We start from the raw sequence: 17757 nt of genomic DNA, 5'->3' as shown, positions 1-17757 counted from the left end.
TATTTATGAAATATTATAAATAAATATATATTTTCCTTTTTTTCTAAAAAAAAAAATTATATTCTTAAAAAATACTATTTTTTAATTTTTTTTCTTAAAATTGTTTTATAATTTAACTTTTTTCTTAAAAATCATATTTTTTACTAATTTTTTTTAATATTGTTATTTACATTTTTCATTTAAATTTTTCTTAAAAAATATTTTTTTTCTTAATTTGTTTTTATACAAAAAATATATAAATTTGTATGTATATTTCTATGTACAGGCGTGCTCATCTGGTTCACCGCTTACATAATCATCGGCGATTCAGCTGCACCAGGAGGTCAACTCTTCAATTTGGTCGTACTGACGGTGGCGGCCAATTTCGGCGGTTGGCTAATATCACTGACGACATTGCCGCGCCTCATTGGTATGCTGCTCGTGGGCATACTGTTTCAGGTGAGTGACGAGCGTATGAGTTCATAAGCGATGGCTATATATGTACATATGTGTAAGCGCAATCGATTGACAATTACTCGTACAATAAGTACATACAGACATATTTACATACAAACATTCAAAATTGAAAAGCGGCGCAGGCGTAAGTAACAGCGTAGTACTCCTCAATAACTACTCAAACTAATTTGTATTTCAAATATGCTTTTTTTCACCGACTTTTTATCTGCGCTTTGTTAGTACAAACAATCACGAATGATATGGTAATTACAATACAAGCATATGTACGAGTATGCATGTAAGCGTGTCTGGCTGTGTATGTACAATATATTCTGGGAATTTATTTGAATAATTAGAATGTTTTTTTTTGTTGTCACTGAGTAGGCTTTATCAAAGTTTAACAACAAAAAAGAACAACAATAATAAAAGCCCTATAATAATTTGGTTGTTGACTGTCAAGGCCGGATCGGTTATCATTATTAACTTTGATGTGTAAATACAAAATATATAGCTTAGAAAGTTTACTCAGTTCTAGTCTGAAGAATAAATTATTTTCCACAAGGTCAATAATAACTGATAACTCTACTGATTTTGGTTTTATGTATAATTCACTTGATGACAGAGGGCGCCCTGAGTGTATATTAGCTAAAATCTACAAAATCCTATCTTTCTTCTGCAACACATTCTTTTTCAACTAAGAGAGTTAGACATAACCTCAATTGTCACAGACATCAGACTCAGAGCTATGCAAAACGAGTGATTCTTCATACATTGAACTAACTTGGCACCATTTAAGGCTTTCTTTCCAAATTCTCTTGTATAAAAGTATGGAAGTTAGACCAACTAACGGTTAAAAGTGACACCTACGTGCGAAACATTGATATCTATGTTCGATGAACGTTATTGTTGCTGTTTCTTCTTTAGCACTACAACCGTGAGCCGATCTGGGCCAGAACACAAAACTTCGCCCAAGTGCAGACAGGTCCCTATGCACTTGGTCTTTCCATTGGATACGTGGGCGCCGTTGCTTCTATTATCCACCCATAGGTTCCGAAACGAAAGATATTTTCACTGAAGCAACGTCTTTCATACGTAGGATATGGCCTAAACAGACTATTCGTTGGATTTTATGCGCTTAACTACACTCATGTCGCCGTAGGTCTCGTATATTTCATGGTTCCATTTTCTTCGATACTCTTTCCTCAGTTCTCTCTAATGAAGTACCTTCTTATTTCGGATTGTCATCGTCCATTTTTTTGTGACGAACTAACTATCTCGAAAACCAACCCTTGCTTTCTGCTCCTAATTCCTTACCGAATCCCATCCACCCTTGCTGTTTTACATTTTCCTCTGTCTTAAAGGAAAATTCCTCTTTACAGAGTCCTACTAGTTTTCAGAGAGCGAACTGGTTACACTTCGGATCTCCAACTGGCGCCGAACTGCGAAGGAAAGAGACGAGTGGCGCGCTCTCATCGATTCGGCTATAACCGGCTTAACGGTTCAAAGCCAATCACATACATACATACTAGTTTTCAGGTCTCCACCATTCCTTGCCTTATGTTAATTTTCTTCGGTCCTCATCAAAAAAACCACTTGACAAGCCAGGTTTTGTTCTTCAACATTTTACTGATCCGTATTCCTTATAAAAACGGAGGACTTGTCTAATAAGTAAACTTGCTGATAAAGAGGATCCTATCCAGCCTCGGGACTTTTCTTCTGAAATCACTCTACACAAGCGGCTTCCTTCGGCTTTCTTATTACTTATTATTTCGTCTTTCTTTGAAAGTTTCTGGATTCATCTAGTGAGTTCTCTACCATTTGATATCTCTTTCTTATCCTCGTTGTTTTTTTATAGTTTCTACAAGTTTAAAGCGCGCCACGTAATTATGTTTTATACTTTAGTAATCCTCCTCGAAACAATAAAAATAATAACATAACATTTTTATTCACTTCCAGAACGTTGGCTGGGTCCACTTGGATGGCGATTTCTCACACGTCACCTCACATTTACGCAAATTCGCACTCACCATTATACTTATTCGAGCTGGACTCGAAATGGAACCGGAAGCATTTCGTAAGGTCTACAAAACGATATTGAAACTCGGCGTCATTCCATGGTTCATGGAAGCTGTCGCCATTTCGCTCACAACACATTTTCTCTTGGATTTACCGTGGATATGGTCATTCCTCTTGGGTTCGGTTATTGCTGCCGTCTCGCCAGCCGTTGTGGTGCCGTGTCTCTTCCGTTTGCGCTCAAAGGGTTATGGTGTGGCCAAGGGTATACCCACATTGATTATTGCCGTCTCGGGTATCGATGATGCGCTTTCGGTGGCACTCTTCGGTATTATCAGCAGCGTAATGTTCTCGGATCGTGGTTTGGCCTTTCAAATATCACAAGCGCCAATTTGTATTATTGGCGGTTTGGCATTCGGTGTCATCTGGGGTTATATGGCGAGATTCTTTCCCGAGAAGGGTGATGAATATGTTGTGCCATTGCGTGCTATACTTCTATTCACCGGTGGTTTAGTGGCGATTTACGGCAGTGATCGTTTGGAATATGAAGGCGCCGGACCGTTGGCTGTCGTCTTTGCGGCATTCACATCGAACCTCTTCTGGTGCAAACAAGGCTGGGAGGTGGACGATAATCCGGTAGGGACAGCATTCGAAATTATTTGGATGATATTCGAGCCGATATTGTTTGGCATCACCGGTGCAACGATTAAGGTGAGTGGAGTGCCAAAATGGCATTTCATAAAATTTTTATAAATACTTTAGATATTTATACTTTCGCAACAAAGTTGCTAAGAGGGTATTATAGTTTTGTTCTCATAACAGTTTTTTGTAAGTCACAATACTAAACGAGTTATATATAGGGTTATATATATCAGAATGATCAGGGGGACGAGATTAGTTAAAATCCGAATGTCTTCTGCCCGTCCGTCCGTCTGCCCGTGCAACGGAAAACTTGAGTAAAAATTAAGATATCTTGCCGAAACTTGGTACACATGTTCCTTGGGACCGTGAGGGGTTGCTATTGAAAATGGCCACAAATTGAGTCTCGAAACCTATTAAGTGTCATAACTAAGCCATAAATGAAGTAAAATTTGGTACAAAGCATTAGGGAGGGTCATATCTGGATGTAATTTTTTTATAGGTTTTTCTAAATACGGTGTGCTTTATTCCGTATATATTGGTTAATCTTGCATATAGTGTACCTTGGTGGTGAAAATGAGTGAAATCGGTTCAGGAATTACCTCAGCACTCATATACTATATATGATGATTTTCGTTATTCTATTCGACTTTATAGGTCAAATTGTGTGTTATATTAATAAAAAAATAAACTGCGAGAGTATAAAATATTCGGTTGCTCACGAACTTAGCCTTTCCTTATTTGTTTTAATTTAATTTAATTTTTTTATTTTTATTAAATTTTTTTTTTTATTATTATTTAATTTTATAATTCTTTATTTATTTAATTTTTTCATTAACCAGATAAACGAGCTGGACGGTGATGTCTTCTACATCGGCGTTGCCTGCATTGTCGTTTCCTCCGTTATACGCATACTCTGCACCGCCGGCATCGCTTTCGGTGATCGACTCAACACGAAAGAGAAATTCTTTGTCGCCATCTCATGGATGTCAAAGGCCACCGTACAGGCCGCACTCGCACCGGTCGCACTACGCAACTTAGGACCCGATGCCACGGAGGCTGAGAAGCGTTATGCCTACATAGTGCAGACACTTTGTGTCTTAAGTATTGTGTTGACAGCGCCATTGGGCGCCATCTTGATTACACTCAGCGGTCCACGCTTGCTGACACGCACCAAACAGCCGCAAGTATTGGAGGGTAAGCAACAAAAACAAAAACAAAACAAACAAAAAAGCTCGACGACGGCTTTTTGCTTTAAAGGCATGATTAAATTATAATTTTTTGTTTTACATTTTCTTTGCAGGCTGGCGCCGCAGTCATCGGCCATCCATTCGTGACATTAGTATTATTGACGAGGAGGAGGAGCGCGAGGATCCGGAATTACCGGCAGATAAAACCACCGCCGACAATACACAATCGAATGCACACATCAACAATATTGGCTATGGTCATTAGCCTACGACTACGACACACCCATCCACCCAAAATACATATATACAAATACACACATACATACGAGCTACTATATGCAGTGCAGTGCAGCAACAACTTTTTCACTTGGTTGCTTGACAGTAGCCAAAAGAAATAGAAATCGAAAATAAAAATATTATGAAATGACTTTGTTGTTGTTGTTGCACAGCGTGTCATTACGTTTACGTGATTTCGTTGCTGAATAAATAATGTACGAATATGTTGAAATAGTATTAAGTGAAAGCGCCATCGGCAGGATATGTGAATATCTATTCTACAGATACTACCATGCCTACCTACCGCCCATAATTCTTTTTTTTTTGTTCGTTTGCTTTTGTTTGTTTGTTCGCTTAGTGTTTTGCTCCTAATTGTTTATAAATTATAAATTGATTGATTAAAGATACTATATATATAATTAATTATTGATACAAAAATAAATATTCAAACGAATAAAGTCTGTGCTGAAATTTAAATTTAACGAATGCTAATGTTATTGTTGTTTATTATGTGGTTTTGTTGTTGTATTTGGATAAATATTAATAATTAAATGATAAATCAGCTTAGTTGATTTAATTGTGTCAGTTAGTTTAATTGAGTATGAGTCTTTACCAACTCATTGAGTGTGGTGGGTTCGGAACTTGGCTAAAGCACAAAATACAGAGTTATAACACAACAGTATTTTTTAAATTCCCAGGACTTGTAATAGGTTTCAAAATATGGCTTATTATACTCACGCAACAAAAGTTGCTAAGAGAGTATTACTATGAAGTTGCATATTTTGATGTATTTTTTTGGAGAAGTGGGCGTGGCCACGCCCCCTATTAAGTTTTTTGTACATATCTCGTAAATTACTCAAGCTATATGAATCAAACTTTCTAGAATCGTTTCTTTTAGGTACTACCTTATACAGTCCAAAAATTGAGAATATCGGATTATAACCACGCCTACCACCCATACAAAGGATATATTGAAAACTACTAAAAATGCTTTAATTCAGTAAGGGAAAACACCAGAAACCTTAAATTTCATTATAAAGAAGGTACAGAGGTGGTCCAACCAAATTGGTTTACAAAATTTGCAGTGGATGTGGCTCCGCCAAATCGGCTAGGCCAAATCGGTTCACAACCACACCTACTTCCTATATACCAGGTCTTTGAAGTAGACCTGAATAGTTTACTTTACAATATGTAAAGTAAGCACTAGTGAAGATATCGGTGCAGAACTTTTCACAAATACTATGTTAATAGTGTGGCAGCCCCATTCTAAAAATCGCCGAAATCGGACCATAGGTTTTCAAGGCCCCATAGATCGAACATGGTGCTTTTAACCTAATATTAGCGTTTCCAACTTTCAATGGACTTTATACCATATATATGACGAATATGTGGGTCAAATTGTGTATTATATAATATTAATTAAGTTAAATAAATAAATTGCGAGAGTATAAAATGTTCGGTTACACCCGAACTTAGCCCTTCCTTACTTGTTTTTATCATCGTATTTAGCCTACACTCGACTCGACTGCATACCAGACTTTAGGGCTTTCAGTTTTGTGTTTAATATACCGATAGCTTAATACAAGTCAAAGCGTCAAAGTCTGATATGAAGTGACAGTTTTAGTACCTTTTGACCGTTATATTTCGCTATCATTCTTTTAAGGTGATTAAGTGATGAATGCCAAATATCTTAATCTGGTCAGTACTAAAGCCCACACTGCAGCTGAAGTAAATTTAACTTTGCCAACTCCAATCACCATAATCCACCAAAAAAACATCGATTTAGAGAGACTTCCGAGTTATGGAAGGAAAATTCCAAAGTGAAAGAAATCTTGCTTTCCTTTTTTAATTCCAAGAAAAGTGCGGTTGTGGCTCATCGACACTTTCGTGTTGGCATAGATCATAGCCTTGACGTAACCCCACATGAAATAGACTAACGACGTTAAATCGCACGACCGAGGTGGCCAATTAACTGGGCCATTTCATGAAATAACACTTTGCCCATACTTGGTTTTCAATAAATCGGTTGTGACATTCGCTGTGTGGCTTATGGCGCCGTACTATTGTCCAAGTCCATATCATCCAATTCGGGTCATTCGGGCTGTCGGTTATCATTGAGCGGTAAAAGTAACGTGCCGGTCTTGATCATCATGGAAGAAGTACGGCCCAATGACGCCGCCGGCCCATAAACCACGTCAAACCCAAATTTTTCGGGATGCAATTGTGACTCATGGAGTAACGCACATTTTGGTTATTCTCAAAGTCATTCAGTCAGAAATGAGCTTCCTCGCTACGCAGGATGTAGCGCTCTTTAAGTTTAGGCCATTGACTCCGAATTTCGGTAGTAAATATTAATGATTTCGACTCGTTGTTGGATCGTATATCTTTCCATTATGACTGTGCAAACCTTATTTAAGAAAAATGTTCAAGACGAAAAAATATAGCGTCGTTTGCTGTCCCTATTGGTCTACTTTTGTAGCGTCCCTTTTGAAAAACCCTTTAGTTGTATAGATCCTCTATGAGAAAACTTTGACTATCTTATTTGACGAAACATTAGTATATAGTAGTGATTTCACTCTTAAGTTCCTGATAATTCGGGATCCAAGAATACTTGGAGTGTTAAGTTAAAGTATAGAATTAAGATTCGACATTGACTTCGTTTTCCCTCTTCTCTTAACAACTGTGTACGAAGTCGTGACATAATCCTCCAATTTTTAATCAGCGCTTAATTTAGTTTCAGGGAATTAAATTTTTGTTCTCTTAACAGTACGTCGGACATCTCCCATAGAATGTCTTCAGGGCTTCCCAATTAAGAATTCGAGAAAAACTTAACTTCAATTAGTTAAGTCCACAGATCATTACCTCATAAAATGCAATTTAAACGCCCAAATCTGGGCATATATGTATACTAGGAAATATTTCGTCTCTCTCTATAGATAGGTTCTAAGTTTATACTATATACCACCCAATCGTAGCTCTCTGATCTATATATTATTTATTATAGCTTTGTATAATGCATGATTACGTTTCAAATCTTACCTGGTGAAATATGCTTGATGAAAATTTTGATTGGTGATGTAGGTACCATATATGTATTCATTGCTTGATGTATTTAGATTTGTATTATGAAAAAATAATTCCTTGATTGATTAAAATTTTATTGCTTGAACCATTGAGTTCAAAAATTAAAATGAGGCTTAGGGAATTCTCTGTTTTTGTTTAACTAATTTTAGTATAAAATGTTTGATTGATGTGAATTTGGACTTGTTGCAACAACTTTCTGTCGTCAATCATATCATTCTAAGTCAGAATATATTATTATTTATTATAGCTTTAGATAATGAATGATTACGTTTCAAATAGTCTTACCTGGTGAAATGTGCTTGTGGAAAATTTTGATTGATGATATAGGTAAACGCTTGATGTAAGTTTGAGTTATGAAAAGAGGCTTACAAGAATTCCTTGATTTATGAAAATGTTATTGCTTGAACCGTTGATTTCAAAAATTTGAATATGCTTTGTGGAATTATCTATATGTTTGATTATGAATGAATATGAATGATGTTTGATGACATTTTAGTATGGCATATTTGATTGATGTGAATTCGTACTGGATTAATTCTGTTTGGTATATAAGCAATGATTGAAATATTTTTTTGATTGATGAATGATTGATATAAATTTTTTATAATTTAATGTAATCTTGGTTCTGAGTTGAAAAATTTAACTGGAAACTTATTTTAAAAATTTCTTGTAGGCTTGACGTGTATTTAAATTTTTGTTCATGTAAAATATTCTTTTGTTTGCTTGCTGAAGACTTCTTTTTTAAAACAAAAATTGAGCTGCTAATTTGATTGCAGATTTTTAGGAAAACATTTTCTGCTGTGCTTGATGTTAATTTGAATGATTGATTGATGTTATATAATATATTTGATTGATGATAAAACTTTGCTGCAACTTTGAGACCCAAAAACATCGTTTAAATACCGTTTGATTAGTGCTTAAAGTTTTTAGTTTGATTGAGACTAGTTAGTTTTGAGGCTTTTGATTGAAGAACATTCGTTTTCACTCAAGCTCCGTGGATCCAAAAATATATTAGTAGACAGTAAATTCTTGTAACATTTCAAAATCAGATTGGATGCTTTAATTCATATAGATCTTCTTACGATATTTATTAGGCTTCAGACACATTTTTGATTTGTTTTTGTAAATATTTTAACAGCAAACTTATAAGTAACTCTGCAACGATTCGCCAAGTATGTTCTCCAGCTCTTGCACAGCTTTGCGTGTATTCTTCTCCACACGTTGATTCTCATCCTCCAAGAGCTCAGCAACGAAAGGCACCGTTTCCGGCAGCAGTGGCGTAAAGTCTTCGCCCAGTTTACGCACAATCTCCAGACAACAATTGAAGGACAGAATGCGCACCTCCGGCACATTGGTGCGCGTCTTCATCAACACTTGATGGTTCAGTTGCTTCCACATGATGTCATTGGAGACGGCCGCAGCCAGTTGGGCAAGACACGTCTGCAAGACCTGTTGCAATTCTTCACTCTCCAGCACCAAACGATTCTCCAGCTGATCGACCAATGGCTGCATCAGCACCTCAAAGCGTTGATTATTGATGAAACCTTTGCTGTCGTGCAGGAACAGTGTGTAGAGCGTGTTCAGAATGGATTTAACAATATCGGCGGTGAGTGCCTCCTCATCGACTGTAATATCTTGCTTAGCCGCATTATATACGTTCAACAAATTCGCCGCATCATCGATGATATCGCGTGCAAAGAGTAAGAACAGCGCCTTGAGCGCTTCGGCGATTCGGTTGGTGAGCAAGAAGAAGGTGAGTATGGTTTCACGTTCTGCACGCTGTTTAATGGCCCACTCGTAGACTTTCAGGTAGTATGGACGGAAACTGCTTTCGGATAGTTTCAGCACCCATGTGACGAATGCATTAATGATGACTTTCTCAGTGCTCGCGACACGTTCACGTTCACAATTGTTGCGCACCTGCAGTCGGAACTCAAGCGCGTGCAAGAAGAACGCGCCCAATTCGCTTTGCACCGCACTTAGATCAGCGCTTGATGTATTATTTATGCATTCAGGCAGCAGTTCCATTAGCACAGCGATATCGGCGTAATTGTGTGCGTCCATCAGCTTGCGATAGGACTTCTCACAGCTCGGCACTAGTATGCGCACTGGCACATCGCTTGCGATCTTCGACCAAATTGTGCCGATGCGGTGCAGGGCGGTAGCGGCGCGCTGATCGCGTTCACTCTGTTGTGCGCTGATATTGGCGGAAATTGTACTCAACGCGGTTATCACATCGACAACGTAGGGTCCCAGGAAGAGTGGCAGCGATTCGAAGAGTTTTTGCGTACCTGCGCAATATTAATAAGATTTCGTAAGAGACAATATATTTAATATTTCTTAAAAATATTTTTAATTCATAATAACCTAACCTACAAATTTCGATTATTTTTTTTTGGAAAATATACAGATATCTTTAAAAACTTAAACATTTCAAAAATAAATTATTTTAGGAATGAACAATTTTTCTTCCTCTTCGTCTTATTGTGTCTTCCTAACCCATATTTTATGTAGACGTGGAAGGTTATCAGATGGTTCTTTCGATTCTTCAGAACCTTTGGAGTTTTTTAATAAGAAAGGTAATCTCTTGTTTAGTTTAGTCGGGCTCTGCCTGATATTTTAAAAATTTTTTAAGTAGTTCAGATTTCTCATAACCTATATGTTTACTATTTGAGATGGATATAGAAAGAAGAAAGGAAATGATCGATTCTACATTCCAGGTAATCTCTTGTTTAGGTCAGTTGAGCTCTTTATGAGATTTTAAATCATTTTTTAAATAGTTTAGATTTGTCATAACCTATAAAAAGACCTACTTGAAGAATTTAAATGTTTGTTTTTGTTATTGTAAATCTTCAATTTGAGCCTTATATTCGACATAAAGCCTAGTAGAATAACGAAAATCGTTATATATAGTAAATGTGGGCTGAGGTAATTCCTGAACCGATTTCACTCAGGGTACACTATATCCAAGATATTAATCACTAAACCGATCCACATATTAACCGATATATGCGGAATAAAGGCCACGGTATTTTTGAAACACCTATAATTGGGTATACGGGAGCTAGGAGAATTATGAACAGATTTTAATTTTTGGTAGAGTCACAGTATTAGAAGAAAAAGAATGGGAAGTGGACGCGGTTGTGAACCGATTTCGCCCATTTTTCATCAGTGTCATCAGGGTGTCAAGAAAATATTATATACCGAATTTCATTGAAAACCGTCGAGTAGTGTTTGAGATATGATTTGTGACCCATAAGTGGGCGGGGATTCGGTCAATGGACCTATTTCGCCCATTTTCAATAGCAACCCTCCTACGGTCCAAGGAACATGTGTACCAAGTTTGGTCAAGATATCTTAATTTTTACTCAAGTTATCCGTTGCACTGACAGACGGACGGACAGACCGACATCCGGGTTTCCACTAACTCGAACAAAACCATAATACTCTATTAGCAACTTTATTGCGAAAGTATAAAAACTGTATTCGCTTACCCGTTATGATTGCAATGCAGACGTTATCCGGCAACTGAGATTGCACCAATTTTGCTTGATCCTGTAGAATCTTAATCATCTGCGGCATATATTTCGGCAGCAGCGCCAACGAGTGAGCTTTCAAGTTCGACGAAATCTCTATGATGGTCAGCACAACTGTAGCCAAGACAATTTTGGAAATCTTTGAACGTTGCTTCAGCACTTTGATTAGGTGGGCGAGTATCTCCTTGAACTCGGCAATATGTTGCAAAGCAAACATTTTCGATAAGAGCTTTATGGCAATGAGCGCGGTCTGCTGCAAGAAAACCAACTCATTGGAGCTCGAAGGTGAGGCAGTGCCCGATGTGGCGGGCGACTCGTGGTGTGTAAGTATACCATTGGTGATTTCGCTAAGCGGTTCCAGCAGATTGTAGAAATTTTGCGGATCACTATTATCAAAATAACCATCGCGTTGTTGTAGTTTATTAATCAACAATTCAATCACTTTCTTGCGTATGGAGACCAGCTGATGTTGCATGAGACCATAAACGACGACGAGGAACATGTCGGGCGACAGCAATGAGATGGCATTATCCAGCACATCGTGCAGATGGTGGAGTATGACTTTCCAGAATTTTAGCTGTGATGTTTCCTCAACAGTTTCAATGGCCGTATTCACTAACGGTATGTACGAGAGTGTTTTGATGATGAAATTCTGATAATATGGCTTTATGGCCAACTGTTCGGCGTCGCTGAGTATGGCGATTTTGCGCAAAAATTGTGGTGAATTCGAAATACTCGAGAGATACTGCATAATAACGTATTTGTAGTGACGCAATTGTTTGGCGGTGCGACATTTCACATCGAACAGACTGAACTCAGTGGCGTCGATCGACTGCTTGGCTTTAGCTTTAGCGCTGTCATTATCCGCTTTATCCATTGGCAATGAACGAATATAGCCGAGCAGCTCAATGCATGTTTCGAGCGTAATTTGCGGCTCGAATGTGTTGGTCAGCTCCAGACAGATTTCCAAACGTTTGGAGAACTTCTCAGCCGTGGCCGCCGCCGCAGTGGGTTTGTCCTGCTTGTGCTTGCGCTGCAAAAGACGCTGCTTCTCATCCTCCAGCACATGTGCCTCGAAGACTATACAAAGGAAAATCCATAAAAATTGGTCGGCGCCAAGCGTCAGCAGCAGCTTGCTGTAGAGCGGCAAGCGGCGATGCTCCGGCACATCGAGGAGTATGTCGGAGAACACCTTCAGCACCGGTATGACCAGTTCAACGGTGCTCGCGTGATTGTCGGCATGCTGCGAACGCACTAATATCGGCACAATCGATTCAATCACATTGTTGATAATGTGGAAGCTAAAGGCATCATCGTGACGCACCACTGACGAGCCCATAAATGTGAAGACATCCACGACGCTATGCAGCACCTGCTGCGGGAAGAGCGCTGCGCAATGTGACAACAACAACAAAGCATTATTCTGCGTTTGCGGATTCTGCGTGCCGCGCACACACTGCACAATCAAATCGATGCGGAACGTTGACTTCGGCAACGCCTTAGACAATTGCACGCCAGCCGCTTGCGCCAGCTGACAGCAGTGCAGCAGCGTTGAGAGCGTCAACTGCTTGGTGTACTCCACCACAGTTTGCTCCTCCAGCTCCAAACAGAAGCGCAACAAATCGAAAAGCGCCAGCAGCAGCTGCTCAGCCTCCTCCAGTCGTTTCTTGTGTTCGAGCAGCTCCAGCAAAGCGACACCTTGCTTCCAAGTCTTCGTGTTCACTTGCGCGATGAGATGGTTTTGCGCTTGCGCATCGCGTTTGGTCGCTGAGGTCGGGTGCGACTTGCGCTTGGCGGCAGCCAACTCAGTGTCCTCGATGCGACACATTTGCGTTAGTAACTCCACTAAGCGCTCACATTTGATGCTGCAGCGCTTCAACAATCTGTTGGCGCTTAGGAAGACGGCATCTGTGTCGCTGACGGCCATGGTTTGCACAATCAATTTGATCAAATCGATTTTGTAATTTTGCGGTATCTGCTCGTAGCAGTACTCGTCGAGCGCCTCGAGCAGCACACACGGCACCGCGCGCAATTTGCCGCCATGCTGTATGAATACATTGTGCGCGCCGAATATCTGCACGATGAATTGCCAAGCGGCGGGTTCGTCCAACAGCACCGTGTCAATGGTTTGATGCTCAAAGCGATCGCAGATCAGCTGCAATATTGTGCTGTAAGGTTGTGGCAGCAGCAGCAATGCGTCCTCAACTTGTGTCTGTTGCAGCGTGCGCGCGCCCAACGGTATCAACTCGGCCAGCAGACTCGCATCGTTTATATGCTTCAGCGTTTTCAGTATTTGCGCGGTGAAAGCGGCATGTTTGAGCGCATCCTCCGCGGTGACCAACTGCACAATTTCACGCAACACCTTCAAGCTTTGCGGCTGCTGCTTCTTGTGCGCTGGCTTCAGTATAGTGTAGAGTATGAGTGGGAATTGCTCGTGATCCATGCTAAACTCATAGCTGCGCGCCAGTATGCTATCGACGAAGTGCAGCAGATGCGCGCTCAGCTGCGCGCTTGCCTTCAACACTTGCAGCGTTTCGAGCGCTTGCAGACGCGTCGTCTCTGAGGGCGCATTCAAAGCGCTCGCAATGCGAAACACATGTGTGGTGTTAATGTGCAATTTATTGTTTTTATTTTTGAATAGCGCATTGGTTAGCTTGAAGGCGCGCAAGCGCAGTAGTGGATACTCCGCGCCGACGGCGGCATTGCACTCATACACGTAAAAGTTGCTGAGAAATTCCAACTTTTGTTGTGCGTTATCGAAGATGTTGTCGAATACCTCTTTCAGCGTCTTCAACCATTCGGTTTGCTGTGCGGCCGCGTTACGCTGTTGGAAACCCTCCTCGGCGAGCAAATTGAAAATGTCGAAGAATGTGCGTAGATCGTCGTGTATTTGCTCCCACTCGAAGAGATGCTCGAAGTGTGTGTGCTGCGCTAGCGAAGCGATAAAATCGGAAAACAGCTGCAACGGCACACATTGCTCTTTCACCACCAATTCCCATTGTTTGTTCTCCAATTGGCGCACGCGAAAGCGTCGATAATTCGTGCGTATTTGCGTGAATATGTAACCCGCCTCGGCGCCTGTCAAGTCGGTTTTCAAGCAAGCCGTGGCCAACATCAGAAAGTGCGAAAAATGTAAAGCGCTCTTAAAGATGCGTTCGCCTTGCGACTCGACGCTGCGGAAGAGACTCAAACCTGTTGGCGTTGCTGTCGATTTGGAGATAACATCGAGAAATTGTTTTTTGAAATCCACCGCGTTGAAACTGTCACTGTCACGCACCAGCTTCAACTCTTTTAAGAAACCAATTTTCACGCTTAAAGCGCTTTTCAGTATGCATGTAATGGCATTAAATGTGTCGCTGCTGCTGTTGTCGGGAAACAGTAGCGGCATTAAAGCCAGCAATATTATATTCGTATCGTATTGCTCGACAATCTCTGCGCTCGTCAAATGCTGCACGGTTAACGCAGTTAGTGGCGCCCAATGCTGCGCATCTTGCTGCACTCTATTCAATATAACAATTAAGGCTTCAGCCACTTTATCAGCGCCTAACACTTGCACAAACTCGGCGGTTGGTAGTTTCAAGATTTCCTTAACCACCAATTCACTGTCATCTGCTATGCGATCGGCGAGACATTCGCGCAACAAATGCAAGTTTTGTGGACGCGCGCTGTAATCACGCAAATTTGCCAAAAGTGTTTGCACCGCAAAGGCACGTATTTTGGCCGTGTGGTGGTAGAGCTGTTCGTATATATCGGTGGCGCTTGGATCGAACGTTTTCAAGCGAAAACCTAAAGCCATTTTCAGCACACTACGATTACTGGCGAATTCTTGCGTATTTGTGGTTAGGCCTTCTTTTATGGTGTGATCGTATGCGACGGGATATTTGCGCTCCAACTTACGCAAATATTCGGAGTACCAAGCTTGGAAATTGCCGCTATCATCTGACATTTCTTCATCGTCCGAACTGAGCTCAATCATTTCACCATCCTGCAAACCTTTCTTTGGTGAAGATTGCGTTGACGCTGTGTATGCATTAAGAAAAGCGCTAAAACAAAAAAAAAATGTTATAAATTTACAAAAAAAGTTAAAAAATATATATATATATTTAAACCTACTTAATGATTTCCTGCGCCGAGTCGTCTTTTAGTGTCACATCATTTAGTAAACGTTCAAGAAAAACTTTCAAAGTCTCCGCCTCCTTGTGTCCAGCTTGTATGGCAGCTAATGATTGTTGCAACAACGCCACATACAATGCATGTAAATATACATCGCCTTTAGCCAAGGCTGCTAAATTGGTGGTAAACCATTTTTGTGTTGCCAAATTCAATAAAGTGTTTTCATTAAATTGCGGCTTAGCGCGCAGTTGACTATCGAAAAGGAAAACTAGAAACAGCACTGCTGTTTGACGTAAACGATCCAGCGACACGGATGCTGCACGCTCCACCAAAGCATTACACAATTTGGGTGTTACTTGTGTACGCGCGACCAATTGTGTGGCCACAATGTAAGCAGCTGCTGCGAAATCCAATACTTCAGATTGTAAACCCTTCAGCAGTGACGGTAGTAACGTTATAATGTGCCACTCCTCCACTGCCGCTGCATGCTCGAGTGCGCCAACCACAATGGAAGCATAAAAATTCAGTTGTGTTTGCAGCGAATTGGCACGTGTGCCCAACTCTTTGACAGCATCCAAAGTAGCTTGACAAACGAATTTAAGGAATGCCACATCGCTTGCTGCGCGATTGATTAACACACTTTTTGGCACGGGAACACCGGGTTTCTGCAGTGGCCGCAACCAGTTCCATTCTGCATCAGTTTGTTTAATGCGTATCACTTGCAAAACTAATATGAACGCATTCGTTTCGTGATACGGCAAAGCTAAGGCCAACAAAGCATTACGATTATATTCTTGTATATGAAAACGACGTATCAGCCATTCCAAACACATGAGCGTTGGCCGCAATAGGAAGTAGGGCGATAGTTGTTGTAGAAACTTATTGATATTACGATCAAGTAGTTTATTCACTTCTTTCTCCTCCACTGAACGTTCCAAATCAATAGTGGATTCATTGAATAAGGTATTTTCAAATGTTTGAAAGATGGGATTAAGTGCGGTTAGCTCCTGCAGACCAGCTAAACCGATTTCATATATGATGCGGCGTGTTTTGGTGCCAGCTTCTTTGCGATCAAATAGTACTGAAGCTTTTGAACGCGAATCAGCCAATGCCATGGTCTGTGGCACGGCCAGGCGCTGTAATTGCTCCTGCAGTGATGTCGCCATATTTGTGCACTATTTTAATATTAATATTAGATTAAATATTTATAAAATTCACTATTTTGTATTTTTCCACTTGCAAACTGCAAGAAAACACGCGGGCGGTTGAAATTTTGTGAGAGCGTGTTGGAACAATGCTGTTAGCAACCTTTTAATCGAGCAGCGGGTAAAAAATTGGCCACTTATTCGCTATTTTGTAACTATTTCTTCAAAAATATGGTATACAAGTTGTTAATTTATTAAAAGGTTAATGAATTATATAGTAAACTGCTTTTTAATTATTGTAAATTCGAAATATGCATTTTATCTAAGTTTTAACAAAATTTGATAATTCCCTTATTGCGCAAAGAAAATACATTGTTTTGCTGCTCAGCTGTTTCGTTGGCAGCGTTCATTGTTGACTGTTGTGGCGTATAACTGTCGAACAGGGTGCTACATGTGTTATAAATAATTTCTGGGTTATTAGAAACGTAACCTTTTTGACATAATCATTGTAATTAAAAAGTTGATTAATATTTTATTATAGTCATATGCTTTGATAGATTTCAGTTTTTAATTAAATAATGATATATATCATATTTTTAAAAATTAATTTAAAACTTTTGCCTCCAATGAACTCACGGCATGCAACTCTGAATACATCCTCTTCCGCTGTCATTTGTAAAATACGTTTATTGCGCCAATTTGATTGAAATTTTGCAATTGTCAAACGAAATTGTGAAAAATGTAAAATATATTGTGAAAGTCATTTATTATTGTGTAAAAGTGTTAATGAAGTTTGCTCAAATGCATGGGGAGCAACAATTACTCCGCACATAATGAATTGTGTGAAAATTACACACAAAGGCTCAGTGATCCAGCGTCAACCATAACCCTTTGTATGCACACAGACAAGTAAGTTATTCATTTCACATATTATTATTTCGCTTTTCATAATATAATATGCATTAATTTCATAATAATGACGAACTAAATGACTTTGCCGTCTTAAATCTCACAAACAATCAAAATAAAACGTTCCTTTCAACTGCTATTGTTCACCCCAAAAGCCGTGGCGGAGCTCATATGATAACTATTTGTAAGCGCTAAGCGATTATAATACAACGGACGGACATAAAGATAATCCGGATTCGGTTTGAGTGTCATCAAATTAACAATGCCCTCAATAATTTATCATTTGCACTCGCTGTTGATGCCGGCACTTAAGCCATGTTACACTGGATGTTGCCTACTTGCCTGCCCACAACAACTACAACCTATTTGTCTTGCTGCTGAAGGCTTTCTGCAAATCATGTCAGTACAGATTTCAAT

The 17757-nt window shown here is 39.8% G+C and overlaps 3 protein-coding genes across 6 annotated transcripts in view; 1 reads left to right on the top strand and 2 right to left on the bottom strand.

Moving 5' to 3' along the window:
• The window catches only part of LOC105214691 (sodium/hydrogen exchanger 9B1), a 49538-nt gene extending 44508 nt beyond the window's left edge, over nt 1–5030 (top strand). For all 4 annotated transcript variants that reach the window (XM_054228230.1, XM_011188246.3, XM_011188249.3 and 1 more), the window contains exons 5-8: nt 266–438; nt 2392–3159; nt 3930–4284; nt 4391–5030. In XM_054228230.1, coding sequence (XP_054084205.1) covers nt 266–438; nt 2392–3159; nt 3930–4284; nt 4391–4542 — 1448 coding nt within the window. In that variant the 3' untranslated portion in view covers nt 4543–5030. The remainder of the gene's footprint in view (nt 1–265; nt 439–2391; nt 3160–3929; nt 4285–4390) is intronic.
• The window catches only part of LOC105214733 (uncharacterized), a 130513-nt gene extending 122783 nt beyond the window's left edge, over nt 1–7730 (bottom strand). Inside the window, exon 1 of the mRNA XM_054228229.1 lies at nt 7593–7730. The gene's annotated coding sequence lies outside the window, so the exon portion shown is untranslated. The remainder of the gene's footprint in view (nt 1–7592) is intronic.
• A 962-nt stretch (nt 7731–8692) lies between these two features.
• On the bottom strand, nt 8693–16575 carry LOC105214690 (HEAT repeat-containing protein 1 homolog). Its single transcript, XM_011188244.3, has 3 exons — nt 15287–16575; nt 11132–15216; nt 8693–9928 (listed from the first exon to the last, which is right to left on the bottom strand). The coding sequence occupies exons 1-3, from the start codon at nt 16450–16452 to the stop codon at nt 8781–8783; spliced, it is 6399 nt and encodes a 2132-aa protein (XP_011186546.2). The 5' UTR covers nt 16453–16575; the 3' UTR covers nt 8693–8780.
• Between the last annotated feature and the right edge of the window lie 1182 nt (nt 16576–17757).

This window comes from Zeugodacus cucurbitae, chromosome 3 (genome assembly GCF_028554725.1).
Source record: "Zeugodacus cucurbitae isolate PBARC_wt_2022May chromosome 3, idZeuCucr1.2, whole genome shotgun sequence".
In the NCBI taxonomy this organism is placed as follows: domain Eukaryota; kingdom Metazoa; phylum Arthropoda; class Insecta; order Diptera; family Tephritidae; genus Zeugodacus; species Zeugodacus cucurbitae.
Note: the sequence above shows the minus strand (reverse complement) of the source record. Positions and strands in the feature narration are given on the sequence as shown.